Source organism: Rhinoraja longicauda, chromosome 3, assembly GCF_053455715.1.
Source record: "Rhinoraja longicauda isolate Sanriku21f chromosome 3, sRhiLon1.1, whole genome shotgun sequence".
NCBI classification, from domain to species: Eukaryota; Metazoa; Chordata; class Chondrichthyes; order Rajiformes; family Arhynchobatidae; genus Rhinoraja; species Rhinoraja longicauda.
This window is the reverse complement of record NC_135955.1, coordinates 30,367,252-30,386,287: the sequence shown is the minus strand read 5'-3', so window position 1 is coordinate 30,386,287 and position 19,036 is coordinate 30,367,252. Positions and strand designations below refer to the sequence as shown.

At 40.0% G+C, this 19,036-nt stretch overlaps 1 protein-coding gene and 1 long non-coding RNA gene across 6 annotated transcripts in view; one reads left to right on the top strand and one right to left on the bottom strand.

The window, feature by feature from the left end:
• Positions 1–18,090, bottom strand: part of LOC144591374 (trimeric intracellular cation channel type B-B-like) — a 30,826-nt gene extending 12,736 nt beyond the window's left edge. The window contains exons 1-3 of one of the 5 annotated variants that reach the window (XM_078395601.1): positions 17,586–17,721; positions 3,382–3,476; positions 1,458–1,614 (exon numbers count right to left, since the gene is read on the bottom strand). In XM_078395601.1, coding sequence (XP_078251727.1) covers positions 1,458–1,564 — 107 coding nt within the window. In that variant the 5' untranslated portion in view covers positions 1,565–1,614; positions 3,382–3,476; positions 17,586–17,721. Of the gene's footprint in view, positions 1–1,457; positions 1,615–3,381; positions 3,480–17,585 lie in introns of all 5 variants that reach the window. The other 4 variants (XM_078395605.1, XM_078395596.1, XM_078395604.1 and 1 more) reach the window with 4 other exon arrangements.
• Positions 17,028–19,036, top strand: part of LOC144591421 (uncharacterized) — a 31,190-nt gene continuing 29,181 nt past the window's right edge. Inside the window, exons 1-2 of the long non-coding RNA XR_013546839.1 lie at positions 17,028–17,148; positions 17,602–17,741. This is a non-coding gene — a long non-coding RNA (uncharacterized LOC144591421). The remainder of the gene's footprint in view (positions 17,149–17,601; positions 17,742–19,036) is intronic.

Here is a 19,036-nt window from a genome sequence, read left to right as displayed (position 1 = left end):
CTACCCAGCAGACGAGTCAACGGTAACAGTTAAGGAATACACAGTAAACTGATGACAATTTATCCTTGTATTTACTTTTATTTATAATGAATGATCTCTTGCTATCCACTTTGCTGCTGTAACACTCCAAATTTCCCCGGTGTGGGACAAATAAAGGAATATATTATTGTTATTATTATATTATTATTCACAGAAATTTGATTCTCAAATTATATATATCTTGTATATTACAAACACCAGGGGTTCCCATGCTGATCCCTCTGGTTCACAACTTTTAATAGAACTCCAGCCAGAATGACACCTTTCCACCACTATAATAGATCCCACGCATCCTAATTTTCTGGATCAGCGTATAATGAGGGACTTTGTCAAAGTCTTACTAATGATCATGTAGACATCACCCACTGCCCTACCCTCACCATCAACTCCTCAAAAAACTCAATCAAATTTGTACAAATAATCTGCTCTGACAAAGTCAAGATGACTTTTCCTAATTAGCCCATTCTCTTCCAAATGGAAGTAAATCCTATCCCAAAGAATCCTCTCCAATAGCTTCCCTACTGTTGATGCAAACCTCAACAGCCTAATTTTTCCTGGATTCTCCCCATTATCCTTCTTTACACCGGCTACTTTATAGTCCTCCAGAACCTCGCCTGTGGCTAGGGAGGATGTAAAATTCTTTGTCAAGGCCCAAGCAATCTCCTCTCTTGCCCCTCTCAATAATCTGGGATACATTCCATTAGGCCCTGGGGATGTATCCACCTTAACGCACTTCAAAAGATCCTACACAATCTCCTTTGTAACTTCAAAATTTTCCTTCAAGTACACCGCACACTGATCCCATTCTGCTCCATGCAGGTGAATGTGGTGAATACCAATTCAAAGTGCTCATTTAGAATCCCATCTACTTCCTCTGACTCAACGCATAAATACCCTCCTTTATCCTTGAATGGTCCTATCCTGTCCCTAATTTTTAATATATGAATAAAAAAATCTAAGGATTAACTTTAATCCCACTTTCCCAATGACATTTCATGGCCTTTCTAATTCACCACGAGATATTTATTGCTTTTCCTCAAAATGCCCTTTCCGATTTCATCTTCCTAAACCTCACATATACTTCCCTTCCACTTCTGATCAAATTTACAACTTCTCTCGTCATCCAAAGTTCCCTTACCTTGCTATTCTTGTTCAGACTTGTTACTGAAACATGCTGGTCCTGAACTCTTTAAACTACCCCCATGTCAGACATGAATTTCCCCAAAACAGCTGCTTCCAGTTCACAAAATAAAATATCCCACCAGAAAAATTTGCAGAAACATAACCCACAATCTTTAAAAGTATTTAACGAGGAATAATTTCAGAACAGTTAACGTAGGAATTAAACTGAAACACTTGAGGACAAACAGACTTTTTTTTAAACTGAAAGTTGCTCAGTCAGTAATATCCAGACTTACCAAATTACAGAAGCCAGTATTATATTTCTGCTGTTTGTGAAGGGTTCAATGGGAGGTTCACCTAGAAGCAGAGATGCCAGGATAGCTCCACCAAAGCAGCAAAGCATACCACTGAACCAACATGCAATTGGACTGTCATGTGCTACATCTATCGCGCCTGCAACAGGGAAAATTGAAACAATGGATTTTTTTTAGGAAAAGAGTAAATAACAAAATATATTTAATTCAAGATAGCGCATCTCTAATGATTATAGATCATGAATCAATTTCCACTATTTGCACATTTACAATCATTAAGAAATATTATAAATTCTATAGATCTGAAAATATTTCAACATCCGCATATATGAATTACACAAGTATGGTACTGCAGATGTTAAAACTAACAAAGGAAGTTACAATTTATTCCAGGAAATAAGATTTATTTTTCAAGACACAAAATGGCCGTGTCAATGAAAATTACTCTCCATATTCAGCTTCAATAATACTCAAACTCTGCAATGAAAAACACAAATAATCGTACATTTCCCAGCAGTTAACACACCTGCAAATATTTGAGGAAAATCTGGGTAATAACTGCACCAAAGATTATTTCACTTACAGCCAATAACTTCCAAATAATAACTAAATGAAATCTACACCAATTTTCTTTTAAATATCTGCTTGCTAACCATTATTATACTTTTGTTTTTCCCTTTTCTTGCAACATTATAATTGCATGCTTTAACATTTACAGATGTAGAATTTCAACATTTTCCTATCCTATTAATTTATTATACAAATAATCCATTTTATTCCAAACAAAGAGAAAACTCGAGGATTGAATGAAATTCACAACTTCACATTGTTGGATATCTTTTTGATTATTCCTCTCTTATGAAGTGCTGCTCAGGGGAGGCAGAAGGGTGCGTATGGATACGCTTCAAAATAAAAATCAGTAGACTGGGCCACATTCAAAAATTTATCAGCGGACATGAGTGAATATGTCGAGTGTGTACCTATAAAAACTTCCACAATCAGATGCCCGAGGTAAACGAGGAAATTTGTAATATCCTTAGGACGAGAACTGTGGTGTTTAGAACTTGCGATCCAGTCACACAAGAAGTCTGGGTAGGTCATACAGTAAGTCTGGGTCTGTCCTCCTGAAGGCCAATGTGAGAGCAACCACAAATCCGGACTAAACTGGAGTCACAGATAGATGCTCAATAGCAGTGGCATGGCTTGCACGCTATCACCTTCTACATGGTGAAAACAGGTAACATATACAGCAATGGTGCATCACTTCCAAAAGAGCTTAATCCATTTAATACATGCTTTGAAAGGGAGAACACCTACATGAGATCCACAGCCCCTGAAGACCTTGTGATCTTAACCTCCGAGGTAGAAACGTAGAAACATAGAAAGGTGCAGGAGGAGACCATTTGGTCCAGTCCTTTTATAATTTTATACGTTTCTATAAGATCCCCTCTAATCCTTCTAAATTGCAGTGAATACAAGCCCAGTCTTTCCAATCTTTCCTCATATGACAGTCCCGCCATCCCGGGAATGGCAGCAGAGCATCCTACAAGGGGTCGAATCAATGCACAGTCTACCTGGCCAGATGCCAAAGACCCATGCAAACCAATTGGCTGGAGTATTCAAGGAAATCTTCACCCTCTCACTTCTGCGAGTCAAAGTCCCATTTGTTTCAAATGGGTATCTATCATAGTGATGCCCAAGAAGAGCATGGTGATCTGACTCAATGACTACCAACCAGTAGTATTTACATCCACTAGTCAAATCTAATCATACTATAGGTACAATCAACCTATATTCAGGTATAATAGGCAGTGCAAAGAGAAAAGTATTAGAGTACAGAATAATATTATAGTAATAATCATGAAGAAAGTCCTTGAAGAAAAAGATTGGAAGAACAGTATTATACCCTCACTTGTGAGAGGACCGTTCAGTAGTCCGATAACAGCTGGGAAGAAGCTGTTTCTGAATCCTGCTCCACGAGTTTTCAAGCTTTTCTAACTTCTGCTAGAGGAGAGAGGAAAAAGAAGGGGGATGAACAGAGTGAAAAAGGCTTTCCCAAGGGCAGTGCAAAGTGTAGATGAAAGTCAATGGGGATTGTGGGGAGGGGGTGGCAAAATAATCTAACAATTAACATGTTGTCAGTTGTGTAAACCCTGGTGCCTCATTTATCTGGAACTTTCACTTGGTTTCAATGATTAAAAGGTGGAGGTTGACTGCATTTGCATTCATCAATATCTAGTCCTGCTCCCAGTTGTGCATGCACACACACATGCAATAAGCATCTGGCATTCTAATTCATAGCCTCAAGCTTACTTTTAATATCTAATCACAGTACAATCACTTAAGCGTGTGAAATGTTTACAACTCTTTTGCTAGTGTGCAATAGCAAAATAAATATCGCAGCATCCATCTTGCCTCCTGACATCATTAAGTTGGCTTCACATCCTGTCCAACAGCTCTGCTGCAATGGATTACACTACAAACCGCTTAAGATTTTCATGGCTCATACTGGTGATTAAATACCAAATATAACTACTGCAGGACTAAGATTGCGTTTCTGAGGTGATTATGTTGCTTTTTAAATTTGCCCTGCTGTGTTTCAATGAGTGGTTTACAGAGCCACTTACCAGGAAAATACTCATCTCTGACAACTACCCAGAGTCCCTTGTCTGGCACATCTGAGTAGCAAGTGTCACCTTGCTATTCAGATGGGCCAAGTCAGCAAGGCCTACATTGATCATAGTATGTGCTAAGCAAGGGTTCAAAAGCCAGTATTTTGAAATAAGATTCAGCTGTATGGAGAGCTCAGTGACACAACCAGGGATTTGGAAGATCAGCCCTCCAGCCTTAGAGTAGATTTAACTCATAAGTGCTGGCAGCCATGGTGCAGTCGCAAACACACTTTGGAACATCTGTCCTCACTTTGTTCCTTAACTGTCGAGGGTCAAAATACTGAAACTCTGCTCTGAATTTAGTAGCAATGTGAGAATGGATTGCAACAATTCAAGGCACCACCAATTTTTCACGGGCAATAAAAGACGAGCAGTACATTGCATAAAATACACAACCATTTTTACTGGTGTTACAGATTTAAAGGATCCATCATTGTTCTTATAATGGAGTTACAACCGAGTTCCTCTACAGTACAGAGAACAGCAGAGTTGAACCCTGAGGCAAGACTAAAAGTTAAACAAGGTAGTGGTGCGGCTGCTGCTGTTGCCAGAGTTCAGAGATACAGTAAAAGGGATAATTGTGCCAAGGACTCCTGTTGCAGCAGTCATTTTGGCAGCATAAACAATACCACCAAAGATGCTGGCAATCAGTTTTTACTGCATTTGGAATCTAAAGGAACATTAATTTTTAGACTGAAGCCAAAAGAAATATCAATATAGCAAAAAATAAATACAATTGGTAACCTTTCTGCATATCTCACATAAAATCATGTTATTGCTACTAATTTAACGAATTCCTCTCCGTCTCCAATTCCTTCATATAGTGCGCTTCCTCAAAAATGATTTTTAATTATATATTTACATTTTTACTTAATTGCAAATCTAGTACTTCCACATCAAATGCATTACTTTATATTGGGAAAATGATCCATTCTTTCCTTCCTCAACTCCACTTGATAGGTTTACATCCTCTATATTAACAGGTATGGGGAAATCGGGAGAGGGTACTGGGAGTTGGTGTGACTCCACACAGCCTGCAACCCTCATGACGTTCTTCTATTTCTGCCCATGCACATATTTAACAGCCATGGTCAGAATATTGTGATCAGTCTGAAATAACAATGTTGATCTTTATTTAATATTTTTATATCAAGTAAACAATAACTGAATTTGTTGCCATATTTTTTAAACCCAGGTCACCATGCTTTCTATTTGGTAGTATGTTATTTTCTTCCTAAGTAAATAAAAAATGAATACATTTCATATCTGAAAGCAAGCTTCAAAACCCTAGATGAGAAATAATTGCTGCTGTCGATTCATAACTTATATTTTTAAAAGGCAAACATTGCAAGGCATCGAACATAATGTGGCATTAGCATGACTGGCCAAAAAAGTAGATTTTAAGGAGTGTTTTAAAAATGAAGAGCTAGTGAGGCAAAAGGATTTGGGAGAAAATTCAGAGCTTAGGCCTTGACAACTGAAAGAACTATAGCCAATTGTAGACTGATTAAATTCAGGGATGATTACAAGGTCAGAATCAGCAGAGCACACACCTTTTTTTGTAGAGCTCGGGGAGATTGCAGAGAGGAGTGACGATTAGTGTTTTTTAATAAAATCAGAAATGCCTAATCTGTTAAACCACTCTTTTAAAAAAGTATTGTGTCGTGGCAGTTGCCAAGTTAAGTCTTTTTCAGAAAAATATCTAGAATTTCAAAAAGTTTTGCAAGTTGAATAGTACCCTATTTGAAAAAACATCTCTTCTTCCTCTGTGCATCCTTTCCTTCAAGAGGTAATACATTTTATTTTCTATATGCACACAGCATCGATTGTTATTGTGCAGTAATAATTATAGTAAAATTTCCAAGTGGTAGTAGCAAAATAAAAATGTCCTTCACTTGGTTTATATCACACATCCTAAAAACTAACATAACCTTTAAGCTTTAATATTTAGGTTTGTACATGCTCATCAGGATATTGCAAACTACTCTTGCTCCCAGTATTTTGATACTGTTCACAAGTTGATGCATTATGACACTCCAGCTGGTGCCACTGTCGAGCTTGATTAATTATGTTAAGTAGCACGCAGTGCTGTTTGCTGGCATAGAAACTTCCCGCTGCATTGTGAAGATAGCAGTCCAAATAAAAAGAACCATTAATTGAAAAATGAGAAATATTTCTAGTTTTTAATAATCTTTGGAAACTATTTTTGAGAATCTGGGTATAATCATCAAGGGGAAGACCACTATCCATGATTAACTGAAAAAGTTAAGTTGCATTAAACTTAGGGAAGAATACAATGGCAAATTAGGAATTGCAAGGGAATAAAAAATCCAGGAAATTTCCAACCATGAGTAAAATATTATGCAAATTGGTTGTAGCTACTAGCTGACAACTCTTCAGGTCCAAACATATTTCATTCTACGGTCTTAAAAGTGGCAGATTCATGGAGGTTTTCTTGAATTGGAAAATAGCAAATGAACCACCTTTATTCAAAACAGGAGACAGAAAGCTATAAGTCAGATACATAGCAGAGCACTTAGAAAAATGTAAAGGTAATCAGCCAACGTCAACTTGATTTTGTGAAAGGGAAATTGTGCTTGACCGATACATTGAAGTTCTTTGAAGAAGCAACATGTGTTGTGGTTAAAAGAGGAACTGGTGCATGCATTGAATTTAAATTTCCAAAAGATGAGTATCAAAAGGTTACTGAAAAAAATGAATGCTCTTGACTTAGGATCTAATATATTGCCATGGATCGAATAAAAGTGGGTCCAATAACAGGAGGGATAAATCGATGCATTTCTGGTTAGCAACATGAAAAGAGTGCTATAGCAAAATGATTAGTGCTGGGGCTCTAACATTTTAATAATTTTAGGTAATTTATATAAATTAAGGCATTGAAGAAATGGATTTTTAACTGTTGATATAAAAGATATATAAAAAACATAACTGGGCAAAGATCTGGCAAATGGAGGATAATAAGGGAATGGCAGGGGAAAAAATTAGAGAATGCAGACCATCCTTGATTCACTAAAAGCTAATATGCAGGTACATTAAAAAGCTAGCAGATTGTAATACTTGATTGCGAAAAAAATTGGTTGGAAAGTTGGCGAGACCACATCAGGAATTTTGTGTACAATATTGGTCTCCTTCATGAAAGGAAGAATGTGTTGGAGGCTATTCAGAGAAGGATCGTCTTGTGCGGAAAGATTGAAAGAAGCTAGACTTGTACCTACTAGATTGTTAAAAGAGTGAGAGAGGATTTGATTGAAATATTTCTTGAAGTGCCATGACATTAGCTGTTTCATATTGTGAGGAAATCTACATGTCACTGTTTAAAAATAAGGGTCTTTGGAACTCTTCTTTAAAAGGCAGTAACAACAGAATATTGTTAAATCAGACAGAGATAGATTCTTAAAAAGCAAGGGAGCAAGACAAACAGCAGCTAGATTGGAATACAAAATGGAGGTTCCAATCAGATACGCCACAATCTTACTGAATGTCTGTGCAGGCTTGAGAAGTTGTGACATCCTTCTACTTCCAATTCACATGTTCATACAAGTTTCAGGATCCAAATTGAGCAGTGATGAAGGATTAGTGATATTATTTCCAAGTCAAGATGCAACATGGGGGAGGTCAGGGGTGGGAGGAGAAACAACATATAGGTAATGTTCCCATTCACTGAAGCTCGTCCTTGCAGAATTTCCAAACTGTTAGATGTTTTCATTCTTCTTTAATGTTACATAGTAAAATAATATTTCCCAACAGACTCTGTGAGGCAAAAAAAAAAAAGAGCACAGGCAACAGGACCCTGATGAGTGAAAGGGGAGTGCGGGAACCAGGGCCTTATTTTTCTTTAGCACAATATTTACAATAATGGATGCAAAGTCATTCAAGCTGGTTGGTTTTCCCTCAATGGTGTCTTTTTTTCAGTATTATTGGAGCTGTATTCACCCTTGCAAAGTTAAAGTATTCCCTTACACTCCTGACTCTTGATGTTGGTAAAGCTCAAGGGCATTTGACAGCAAGTTAGTCATTTGCAGGAACACGTCCCAGTATTACTTACATTTAAATTCATGTGCTAATTATATAGCAAATCATTCAAGCTGTATTAATGTCTTAATGTCTTAATAATAGTATGTTTCTGTCCCACCTGCCACCATTTGATGTAATGTAACTCATAGATTAAAAAAAGGGCAACAACTGGATAACAGTGGAATAAAATTGATGCTTCAACCAAAATACAATGGATAAGACATCACTGCAAGAGTTCCTCAAGGTATTATCCTAAACCTAAGCATCTTCAGGTGCTTAATACAAATCCAGAAATGATGTTCACTGCTGATTGCATAATGTTTAATTCCATTCATAACTTCTCTGAAAATGAATTCATCCATGACCCAGACATCATCAGGGGGGGACTGATAACTGGCAAGTAAGTTTCAGACATTACAGTCTGTGAAGTGTACATTTATACCACTGCTATCACAAAATGCTGGAGTAACTCAGCAGGTCAGGCAGCATATAGGAGAGAGGGAATGGGTGACGTTTCAGGTCGAGACCCTTCTTCAGTCTGATGTCAGGGGGGCGGAACAAAGAAAGGATATAGGTGGAGACAGGAAAGTGGGAGAACTGGGATGGGGGAGGGGGGAAAAGAGAGAGACAGAGGAACTATCTAAAGTTGGAGAAGTCAATGTTCATACTGTTGGGCTGCAAGCTGCCCAAGCGAAATATGAGGTGCTGTTCCTCCAATTTCCAGTGGGCCTCACTATGGCACTGGAGGAGGCCCATGACAGAAAGGTCAGACTGGCAGTGGGAGGGGGAGTCGGAGAACAAGGATGGGGGAGGGACGGAGAGAGACGGAAAATAAGGCTTACTTGAAGTTAGGGAAATCAATTTTCATATCAGTGGGTTATAAGCTGCCCTAGCAAAATATGAGGTGTTGTTCCTTCAATTTGTGTTGGGCCCCACTCTGACAATAGTGGAGGCCCTGGACAGAAATGTCAGTGTGGGAATGGGAGGGGGAGATAAAGTGTTTAGCAACTGGGAGATTGGGTAGGCCTAGGTGGACTGAGCAGAAACGATCGCCATATAGGAGTCCTGTAAGGGATGTTTCTTGAATACAAATATCTCAATCTCATACAATATTTCCATTATTTTAAATAAAAAACAGGAATATCAAGAAAAAGCATTTGTCCCATAATGTTAAGCATGATACGACCAGAACATCCAACAAATTTATATGATTTTCTATGTCTTTCGGGAAGAAAATCTGTAGCATCTACCGGGTCTGATGTGAAGACGACTCCAGGTCTACCAAAATGGTTGACTCAAGTGTGTCTTCAGTTCAGGGGCAATTAGGGAGGGACAATAAATGTTGACGTTTCAAGCAACCAGCCACCTATGAACAAATGAGTAAAAGGGATCCATAATCCAAACATAACCGATGCATCCTTACCAGAATTTCCTTTCCTTTGACTGTAACTGTGCCTAAGCCAAGTAACTTTAGTTAAAAGATATTCATAAATCAAAGGATGATTGGCAATGCAGACAACCAGTTTGAGTTATGACAAGTACAATATGACAGGGAAGACTTGGATGGAAGGAATGCATTTGGTTTGAGAAATATTGGTTTCAAAACAATTTAAAGCATACTTAAAATATCAATGTCAGGACATGTCAGTTGTAGAACATGATAAATGTTTCAAAGTACAAGGCTGACCACACATCTTTCCATTTAACTGCTCATAAGTTTTCAGCAGGTTTCATTTATAATCTTTATATCTCACTGACAATCAGAATACATCTTGATGCCTTTACAAAGGAAGCTCCTCCCCATCACAATCAGTCAACAACGATAGATAAATCCAGGAGAAGGTATAACCAATGTACTTAAGATAGTCAAATAATGCCTTCAGAAAAATTTCACATTTTCTGTCAGTATCTCAGAATGCAACAAATGCATTATTATCCACAAAGCAATACAAAACATTAGGCTAGGAGCAATGCTACTAGCCAACAAACTCAAACGAAAAAGCTGCTCGCAAAACTTGTGATCTTTATTGGTGGGACTCTCACTATAATTCAGTTTAAATCAATAATCAGCTCTTGGTTGGTCCGTCAGTCCTAAAATGAATGCTGATTGATCTATTACTCATGGGAATTGAAGCATTCTCAAATAGTAAAGCACAAAATGAAAAACACATCTTTACAAATAGCAAAATAATAGGTTATACATATACCAAGTTTAACTTGAAGTCTGAAATGTTACAAACTTTAAAATCTGTTAAGATTCAATTATCTGAGGGAATAGGACCTCATAAAATAAATTAGGACCAGCAGTGACTACCTGCACAATGCCGTAGCGGTACAGTTGCTTCCTTCCAGCAACGGAGAACTGTGTTCAATCCTGACTGCGGGTGCTGTTTGCACAGAGTTTATACATTCTCCGTGACCTTAGGCTTTTCTATGGGTGGTCCAGTTTCCTCCCACATTCCAAAGATCTGCAGGTTTGTAGGTTAATTAGGTTCTGTAAATTGGCCTAGAGTGTAGGATAGAGCTAGTGTATGGATGATCATTCGGCGGCGTGAACTCGGTGGGCCGAAGGGCCTGTTCTAATACTGTATCACTAAACTAAACTAATCTGTAATTATAATTTTGTATGCCACGAGAAACTCCAAACAGAGCAAAATATTTTCAGGACTTCTTAAATTTAAAGAAAAGCAATATAGTTTGGAAATAATCACAATTCTCAACAATTCGATAGTGGACTACAGCGGAGAAAAAGAACTCAAAAAGAAAAAACAAAAACTACATTTAACCACACATGTAAGACTTGGACATTTTATCAGTTATGAAGGTGTTCGTCGTAAATTTTAATTTCCTCCCAGTGTAAATACTTGCAAACATCCTTTTTCTCTAATGGTGCAATATAACATCTTGCATTTACACATAGTGTATTTAAATGCATCCAAATATCCCAAGTGGTTTATCCGAGCTCCTTTTCTTGAAAACCTAACAAAACCCAATTCAGAAAGATGAATCTCATTAATCCTAGCCTAAACTTTTGATAAGATTTAGTGTGACGGCACAAAACCAAAATGGATACAATTTTTAATTATCTTCAAATTAAATAAGATTAAGCTACATATCAAATCTACTGGTCCTGTTGTAAACATCATTAAGCTTTGTTCTGCTATCCAAAGTATATTCTGCAAAACACTTCAATAGCAACAATCTTACAGATGAAGCAGAGACATGAACCAGAGACAAACAGTACCATCTAGTCTCCGTGGTTTTCTAATATGCTGTTTAAATTAGCTTTGTATTTCAGGTTTCTTTCAGAAGTTGGAAATCAAACTGTGGACACAAAATAGTCAGACCGCAAGCCATTTCTCTGAGGAATCATAAAGGAATCGGAGTATCACTAGCACAGCTTTCTGGGAAGGACTTTCACAACCACTGGTTTCAGCCGAGACATCAGCCAATCAGCTGGACTTCCAAATACCTATACTAGCTTGTGCATTGGATATAAGTAAAATAAAGGTTCCAACTTCCTAATATGCCATCAGACCATCACAGTCAGATTAGGTACAGCACTTTGAGGTGAGAACTGACAAAATCTTAATAAACATTAAAGGAATGAAAAGTCATAAATACAGTATGTTTTTATTGTACATCATCCAAAATGAAAATATATAGAGCGTATGATGCCTTGTTGCACTGAGAATAGTAATGTATAGGAAACAGAATAACCACCATCTTTCATCCTATCTTTCTCTTTCCAATACAAAGTCATCCAAAAATAATGTAATTACAGGTAAATATTTCATGAGAGCAAATGGAGAACCTGAAATGCTACATTTGCCATTTTATGTACTAAGTTCTCCCACCCAATCACCCAACTTCAAGACGAGAGTCAAGAATATTTAATTGTCATATGCACAGAAATGGAACAATGAAATTTTTACTTGTAGCAGCAGCACCAGGGGTTTGTAAACACAGCACTCAATAGATATAATAAACAAATAAAATAACATACAAATTTTTTAAAAATCTATGTGGAAAAACAAAACAAAATCCCAAAGTCCCTAGTGCAACCAAGCCAGTTCATATTTCAGAGTTTAGTTGGCATCTGTAGTTTTCAGAAGCCTGATGGCTGTTGGTACAAAGTCATGCTGGGTCCAGGACAGGTCTTCAGAAATATGCACGCCCAGGAATTGAAGCTGTTGACTCAGCCACCACCGACCTGTCGATGAACAGGTTCGTAGATCATGTGCTTTCCCCTACTGAAGCCAACAATCAATTCCAAGGTTGTTGTTCTGGCACCAATCAATTAGATGATCGATCTCCCTCCAATACACCGACTCATCATTCCCTATAATTCATCCAACAACGATGGCGTTGTCGGTGAATTTAAAGATGGTGTTGCAACAGTGTCCAGCTACACAGTCATGGGAAAAGAGTGAGTAGAGAAGGGGACTGAGCACACAGCCTTGAGTTATAACCTCTTATCAAAAAGTAGTTTTTAATAAGATGCCAGCCAGTTTTAATCAGCTGCACTGTTACAATATTTTCTATTATTACAAAAAATAAATCTAAACCATGCCCCTCAAGACCTCGACATTTTCCCAAAGACAATGAAGTACAGGTACTTTTGCTGTAACTCATGTTTCCATCACACAAATTGGATACAATGCAAACTGGTTATAACATGATCTCAATCAGGAACTGGAGAACCACTTAAATGTTTCTTCAGAAATTGACAAGCATAGAAAAAAAACTGTCTTGGATTTAAACAGTATATGGGATTTTGAAAAACTGTTTCCACGTAATCTCTAAGCAGTAATTGGACACATTGTTTCTTGAGAATGTAACTGCTACTTTAACTGCAGGTGGCCATTGAAATTAAGCAGCATTCACTTCTATTGACACGAAATTAAAACAAAATTTAACGAAAATAACAAAATACTATTGAAAAAAACTTTTTTTGAAAATCCTGAAGGAATAATAAATTTGTTATTGAGAGTCTGAAATTTCCTAGCCCCGAACCTCCTTTCCACCATTGACATAATTGCCATTACAACGCAATTTTCTATAATACAAGGTTTCTTAGCATTGTGACTGTTCTTTTATATCACAATTATGAGAAAGGCTGCATGTTATTTACACAGAAACATAACAAATTAGGATAAGAAATAGATCACTCGACTACTTTTCCGAGTACCTACCCCACCATTCAATATGCCCAGGGCCTCTCTTTTCTGCGGCACTTCCCCTCTAGGGCCCAATTCCCTGATCTTTCAAAAATGTATCTATCTCCTCTCAAAATACCTACAACCCACTGGGATAGAGAATTCCAGAAATTCACCCCCTTTTGCAAGAAAATATTCCTAAGTACCTCAGTTTTAAATTATTGCCTTTTAACCTTGTAACTCTGTCCCATTGTTCAAAATTCTCCCACTAGTGGAAACATCTTGATAGCTACCCTGTCATTTCTCCTTAATAAGATCAGCACTTATTCATATATATTCCAAAGAATAGAGAACAATCCTATCATCCCAGGAATTAGCTGGAGGAATCTCTTTTGGACTGTCTCCGATACTAGTATATCTGATCTTTAATTAAAATTGTGCACAATACCCCAGCACCCTGCACAATTTGAACAACATTTCCCCAGCTCCAAATTTCAACCTTCATGCAATTAATTGGCTGTTAATCTTCCCAACCACATCAAGCTCCATAAACATTAATTTAATAACATCTAGGTAATTTGCTTCAGTGATGTTCATTGAGAAAAATAAAATGCTGGTCCTGAAATAGCAACAAGAATACACCATAAGGATCGTGAGCATTCTGCCCAATTCGATAGTACAACAGCAGTATACCAATATCTTAACTCTTCATGGGATACTGCAGCCTATCCTAAAAATAACATAAGTGCAGAAATGTGAATTAAAACCAGAAAATTGTGGAAAAACTCAGCATTTCAAGCAGAAGCTGTGGCGGGTGAATAAATCTATAATCTGGGTCTGCAATCCTTAGTATCTGTGTATCTTTCCACAGATGCTGCCTAATCGGCTGAAATATTCCAACATTTTCTGTTCTTACCACATATTTTTTTATGTGCACCAAATAAAGCATACAAAACTTGATTTAGTATCTCATCTGACACACTGCACACCTCCCCCTCTGTACAGGGACTATTCACACCAGTATTAAAACAGCAGATTCTGGAATCTGAAACAAAAAACATAACCAAAAACACACAAACTCAGCCAGTTAAGCATCAGCTGCAGATAGAGAAACCAGTTAATGTTTTGGGACAATGACCATTCTTAGAACTGGGGGAAGAGTGGGGGGGTTTAAAATTTCCAAAGCAGAACTGGGGAGAGGATTGAGGTGCAAGAGAGACTATATAGATATAGGTCAAGAGATATCAGGTAATGAGGAGTACGAGTATTGTCCGTTAGCAAGACATTTTAAAGAACTTGGTTGAGAAAGGAATAGAACCATTATAAAGGCAAACAATGAGAGTTTCCCTTAACTTGGAAAATTCAATGTTCATTCCAGACGATTGCAAAGTGGAAGATTTCATTTACGTTTGGCCTCACTACAGCAGTGGAAGAGAGATCAGACAGACAAGTCAGAATGGGAGTGGGATTACTTAGGACTTCTACAATGCTATCAGCAATGTAGAGGAAACCACAATGTGAAAACAGAATTCAGTAGACTAGAGCAGAGAAAGTACAAACCTGCTTCCCATGAGATGATTGCTTGGCTCCTTTGTTGATGGAAAGAGATAAATGGACAAGTATTGCGGTTTCATGGGAAGATGCTGTGGACAGGGAGTGATGGATTGGTGGCACAGTGGTAGAGTTGCTGCCCTGCAGCACCAGAGATCCGGGTTCGATCCTGACTACGGGTGATGTCTGTATGGAGTTTGTACGATCTCCCACGTGGGTCTTCCCTGAGTACTCTGGTTTCCTCCCACATTACAACGATGTAGAGGTTTGTAGGTTAATTGACCAGTAAAATTGTAAATTGTCCCTAGTGTGTTGGATAGTGCTAGTATACAGGGCGATTGCTGGTTGGCACGGTCTCTGTTGGCAGAAAGGCCTATTTCCGCACTGTATCTCTAGTCTAAAAATCTAAAGTGCATTGTAGCTGGTGGAATTTGCAATAAATAATATGTTCAATGTGAAGGCTGGTGGATGAAAGGCAACTACCACAGGAACATATCATTGTTCAGTTCCAGAGAAATGAGCAGTTGCAAGAAAAAGAGGAAACACTACAGAGCACTCCGTCCATTATGACAGAGGGAAGCCAAGTTTCAAGAGGAAGACGAGGACTTTCCACAGACACCAGAGTGGAAGGCATTGTCATTGGAACAAATGCAACTGAAACATTGTTTTCTCTTTCCACCAATGCTGCTTGACTGGCTGAGATCATCCAGCCAGTATTTTTACATCACTTTAGATTGTTTGCACTCAACTCCTGAGAGCAAGGATCAACCCATCAGCACAGCAGTTTCCTACATGATGTTTGAGCATGTACTCATGGAACATATGAAAGAAGCAAATGCTGGCGTAGCTCAGCGGGTCAAGCAGGATCCCTGGAGAACATGGATAGGTGACATTTTGGGTCAGGACCCCAATTTAAAATTCAGTCTGAAGAAGGGTCCTGACTCAAAACATCACCTATCCATGTTCTCCAGGGATGCTGCCTGAGGTGCTGAGTTACTCCAGCATTTTGTGCCTTTCCATGGTAAGCCAACATCAACATTGCTTCTACCTCTAGACTCTAACCTTGTTGGTGCAATATATGTGGCGTCTCTTTGCCTACCTTGTGTATGCAAAACAAAGAATCTCACTGTGATATGTCATAAAAATGTAGAAAATAGGTGCAGGAGTAGGCCATTCGGCCCTTCGAGCCAGAACCATTATTCAATATGATCATGGCTGATCATCCAGAATCAGTACCCCATTCCTGCTTTCACCCCATATCCCTTGATTCCTTTTAGCCCTAAGAGCAATATCTAACTCTCTCTTGAAAACATCCAGTGAATTGGCCTCCACTGCCTTCTGTGGCAGAGAATTCCACAGATTCACAAGTCTTTGGGTGAAAAAGTTTTTCCTCATCTCAGTCCTAAATGGTCTACTTCTGGACTCCCCCAACATTGGGAACACTTTTCCTGCATTAAGCCTATCTAATCCATTAAGAATTTGATATGTTTCTTTAAGATCCCCTCTCATACTTTTAAATTCCAGTGAATATATGCCCAGTTGATCCATTCTTTCAAATGTCAGTCCCACCATTCTGGGAATTAACCTGGTGAACTTACACTGCACTCCCTCAATAGCAAGAATGTCCTTCCTCAAATTAGGAGACCAAAACTGCACACAATACCCCAGATGTGGTATCACCAGGGCCCTGTATAACTGCAGTAGGACCTCCTTGCTCTTATACTCAAATCCTCTTGCTATGAAGGCCTACATGCCACTTGCTTTCTTCACTGCCTGCTGCACCTGCATGCTTACTTTCAGTGACTGATGTACAAGGACACCCAAGTCTCATTGCACCTCCCCTTTTCCTAATCTGATACCATTCAGATAATAATCTGCCTTCTTGTTCTTGCCGCCAAAGTGGATAACCTCACATTTATCCACATTATACTGTGATATCACATGTGAACAAAAGGAGGAGCCAGCGTACTTTATAACTTTGTCAGCACCGTAGGTGGCTGCTATTTGTATGCATTGGTTATGCAAGCAACGAATATCACTGTGCAAAGTCACATATGACGATAAAGTATTCCATTCCTTTCCATTATAAATCAGCATTCATTCAACTCAGGGAATCTGCTGGAGCGGCCCAAAAACAAAGAGACATGCAGGAGACAGCAGATTAAAAAACAAACTGCTAGAAAAACTCAGCGGGGCAGGGAACATCTGTGGAGAGAAATGGAGGATGTCTGGGTGTGGACTCTTCGTGAGACTCAGGTGAACCAAAAAACCGAGGCGCAGATGAGGTCACCTGAGCAGCGTGAGCCGCGCCCCTCTCACCGCCCACGTAACCAAAGCACACACCTACAGAAATGTCGCCCATTCCCACTGGCACAGATACTGCCCGTCCCGCTGAGTTACTTCGGGATTTTGTGTCTGTCTTCAGTGTGTAAACCAGCATCTACACTTCCTTCGTACACCCGCATCTACCGCACAGCAGGGCTGGCGACCGAACCTCGAGCCCACCCCGACCTCGCCCCCCCCCTTGCCCTGCCCTTCCCCTCCCTCCTCATCAAAGCAACTTCACCCGCACACCTCCCTCCCCCGTATCAGACAGAATAGCTTCACCCTCCATCACACCGCGCTCATCCCTCCCTCTCCCTTCTCATCAGATCAGCTGTTCACCTTCACCCCCTCCTCCATGCCCGCCTCACCTGGCTGGTTCTTCAGGTTCATGATGGACAGCGTATAATGGGCCATGTCGAAGAAAGGGTACAGGGAAATCCGCGAGAACTGCACTACGAAGTTGCTCAAGCCCAGCGTCGACACGATGTCCATCCTCGGCTCGGGGCCGTTGACTCCGCGGACGGGTGAGAATTTCCAGGGAGGGAGAGAGAGAGAGAGAGAGAGAGAGAGAGAGAGAGAGAGAGGGAGGGAGGGAGAGAGGATGACAGCGGCCGCTGCGATGAGAGCCGGCGAGGATCAAGGCGAGAGACTCGGCTGGGCTCAGCGCGGCCCTGCCGGCCGGGTGTCGGGTTACAGGCGATAATCCCCGAGTTGACACAGGAGGGTGTCGGGTGTCGGCTGAGGCTGCGAGGCGAGCGCCGCGATGCGATGCGATGCAGTGCAGTGGGCAGGCTGCGCGAGGTCGGGTCGAGCGTCTCGCGCTCCAGCCGCTCGGCGATTTCAACGGCGCCGCGCGCCCTCGCCACTAACGGAAAAGGCGGAGGAGCGCGCATGCGCGCCGCCTCTACCTAGCATCACTGATCTCTGATGTTGTCGTGTAGGAAAATAACTGCAGATGTTGGTTCAAATTTCCCCTTTGTAGTGCAGGAAGCAACGGCAGATGCTGGTGTGGCATCATCCCCAGTAACACATCTCACTTTATTCAATCTAATACCCAGAAAGTCCTCAGGACACTTCATTTATACTAGAATTAGAGCAAACAAAAGTAGCTACCTACAGTCACTATATCCATGGACTATCCCAGTGGAACATCAAGTTCAAGTTTTTTTTTTCAAGTTTTTTTTATTTGTCACATTCACATACACGATGTGCAGTGAAATGAAAGTGGCAATGCCTGCGGATTGTGCACAAAAAAGAATTACAGTTACAGCATATAAATAAAGTTACTCTCGTGTAGACAAAATTTAGTCTCTGGAGTTATAAAAGTTGACTGGCCTGTGGAAAGAAACTCGGTCTCATCCTCTCCGTTTTCACAGCGTGACAGCGGAGGCGTTTGCCTGACCGTAGCATCTGGAACAGGGGTGGGGTGGCAGGGGTCCCTCATAATCTTACTTGCTCTGGATCTGCACCTCCTGATGTATAGGTCCTGCAGGGGGACGAGTGTAGTTCCCATGGTGCGTTCTACCGAACGCACTACTCTCTGCAGGGCCATCCTGTCCTGGGCAGAGCTGTTCCCAAACCAGACTGTAATGTTGCCGGACAGGATGCTCTCTACAGCCCCAGAGTAGAAGCAATACCACCTTCCCAATACCACCAGATGTGCACCAACCTTGTCATTCTACAAGTCACAGCTCGACAACTTGGACATGGATCATCCCACCAAACTTGCCCACATAAAAATCTAAATAAACTTTTTGCAACCAGTACCCATGCGAGCGAAGACTGCACGAGATAGCCCATCTGTTGGCAGTTGTGCAGT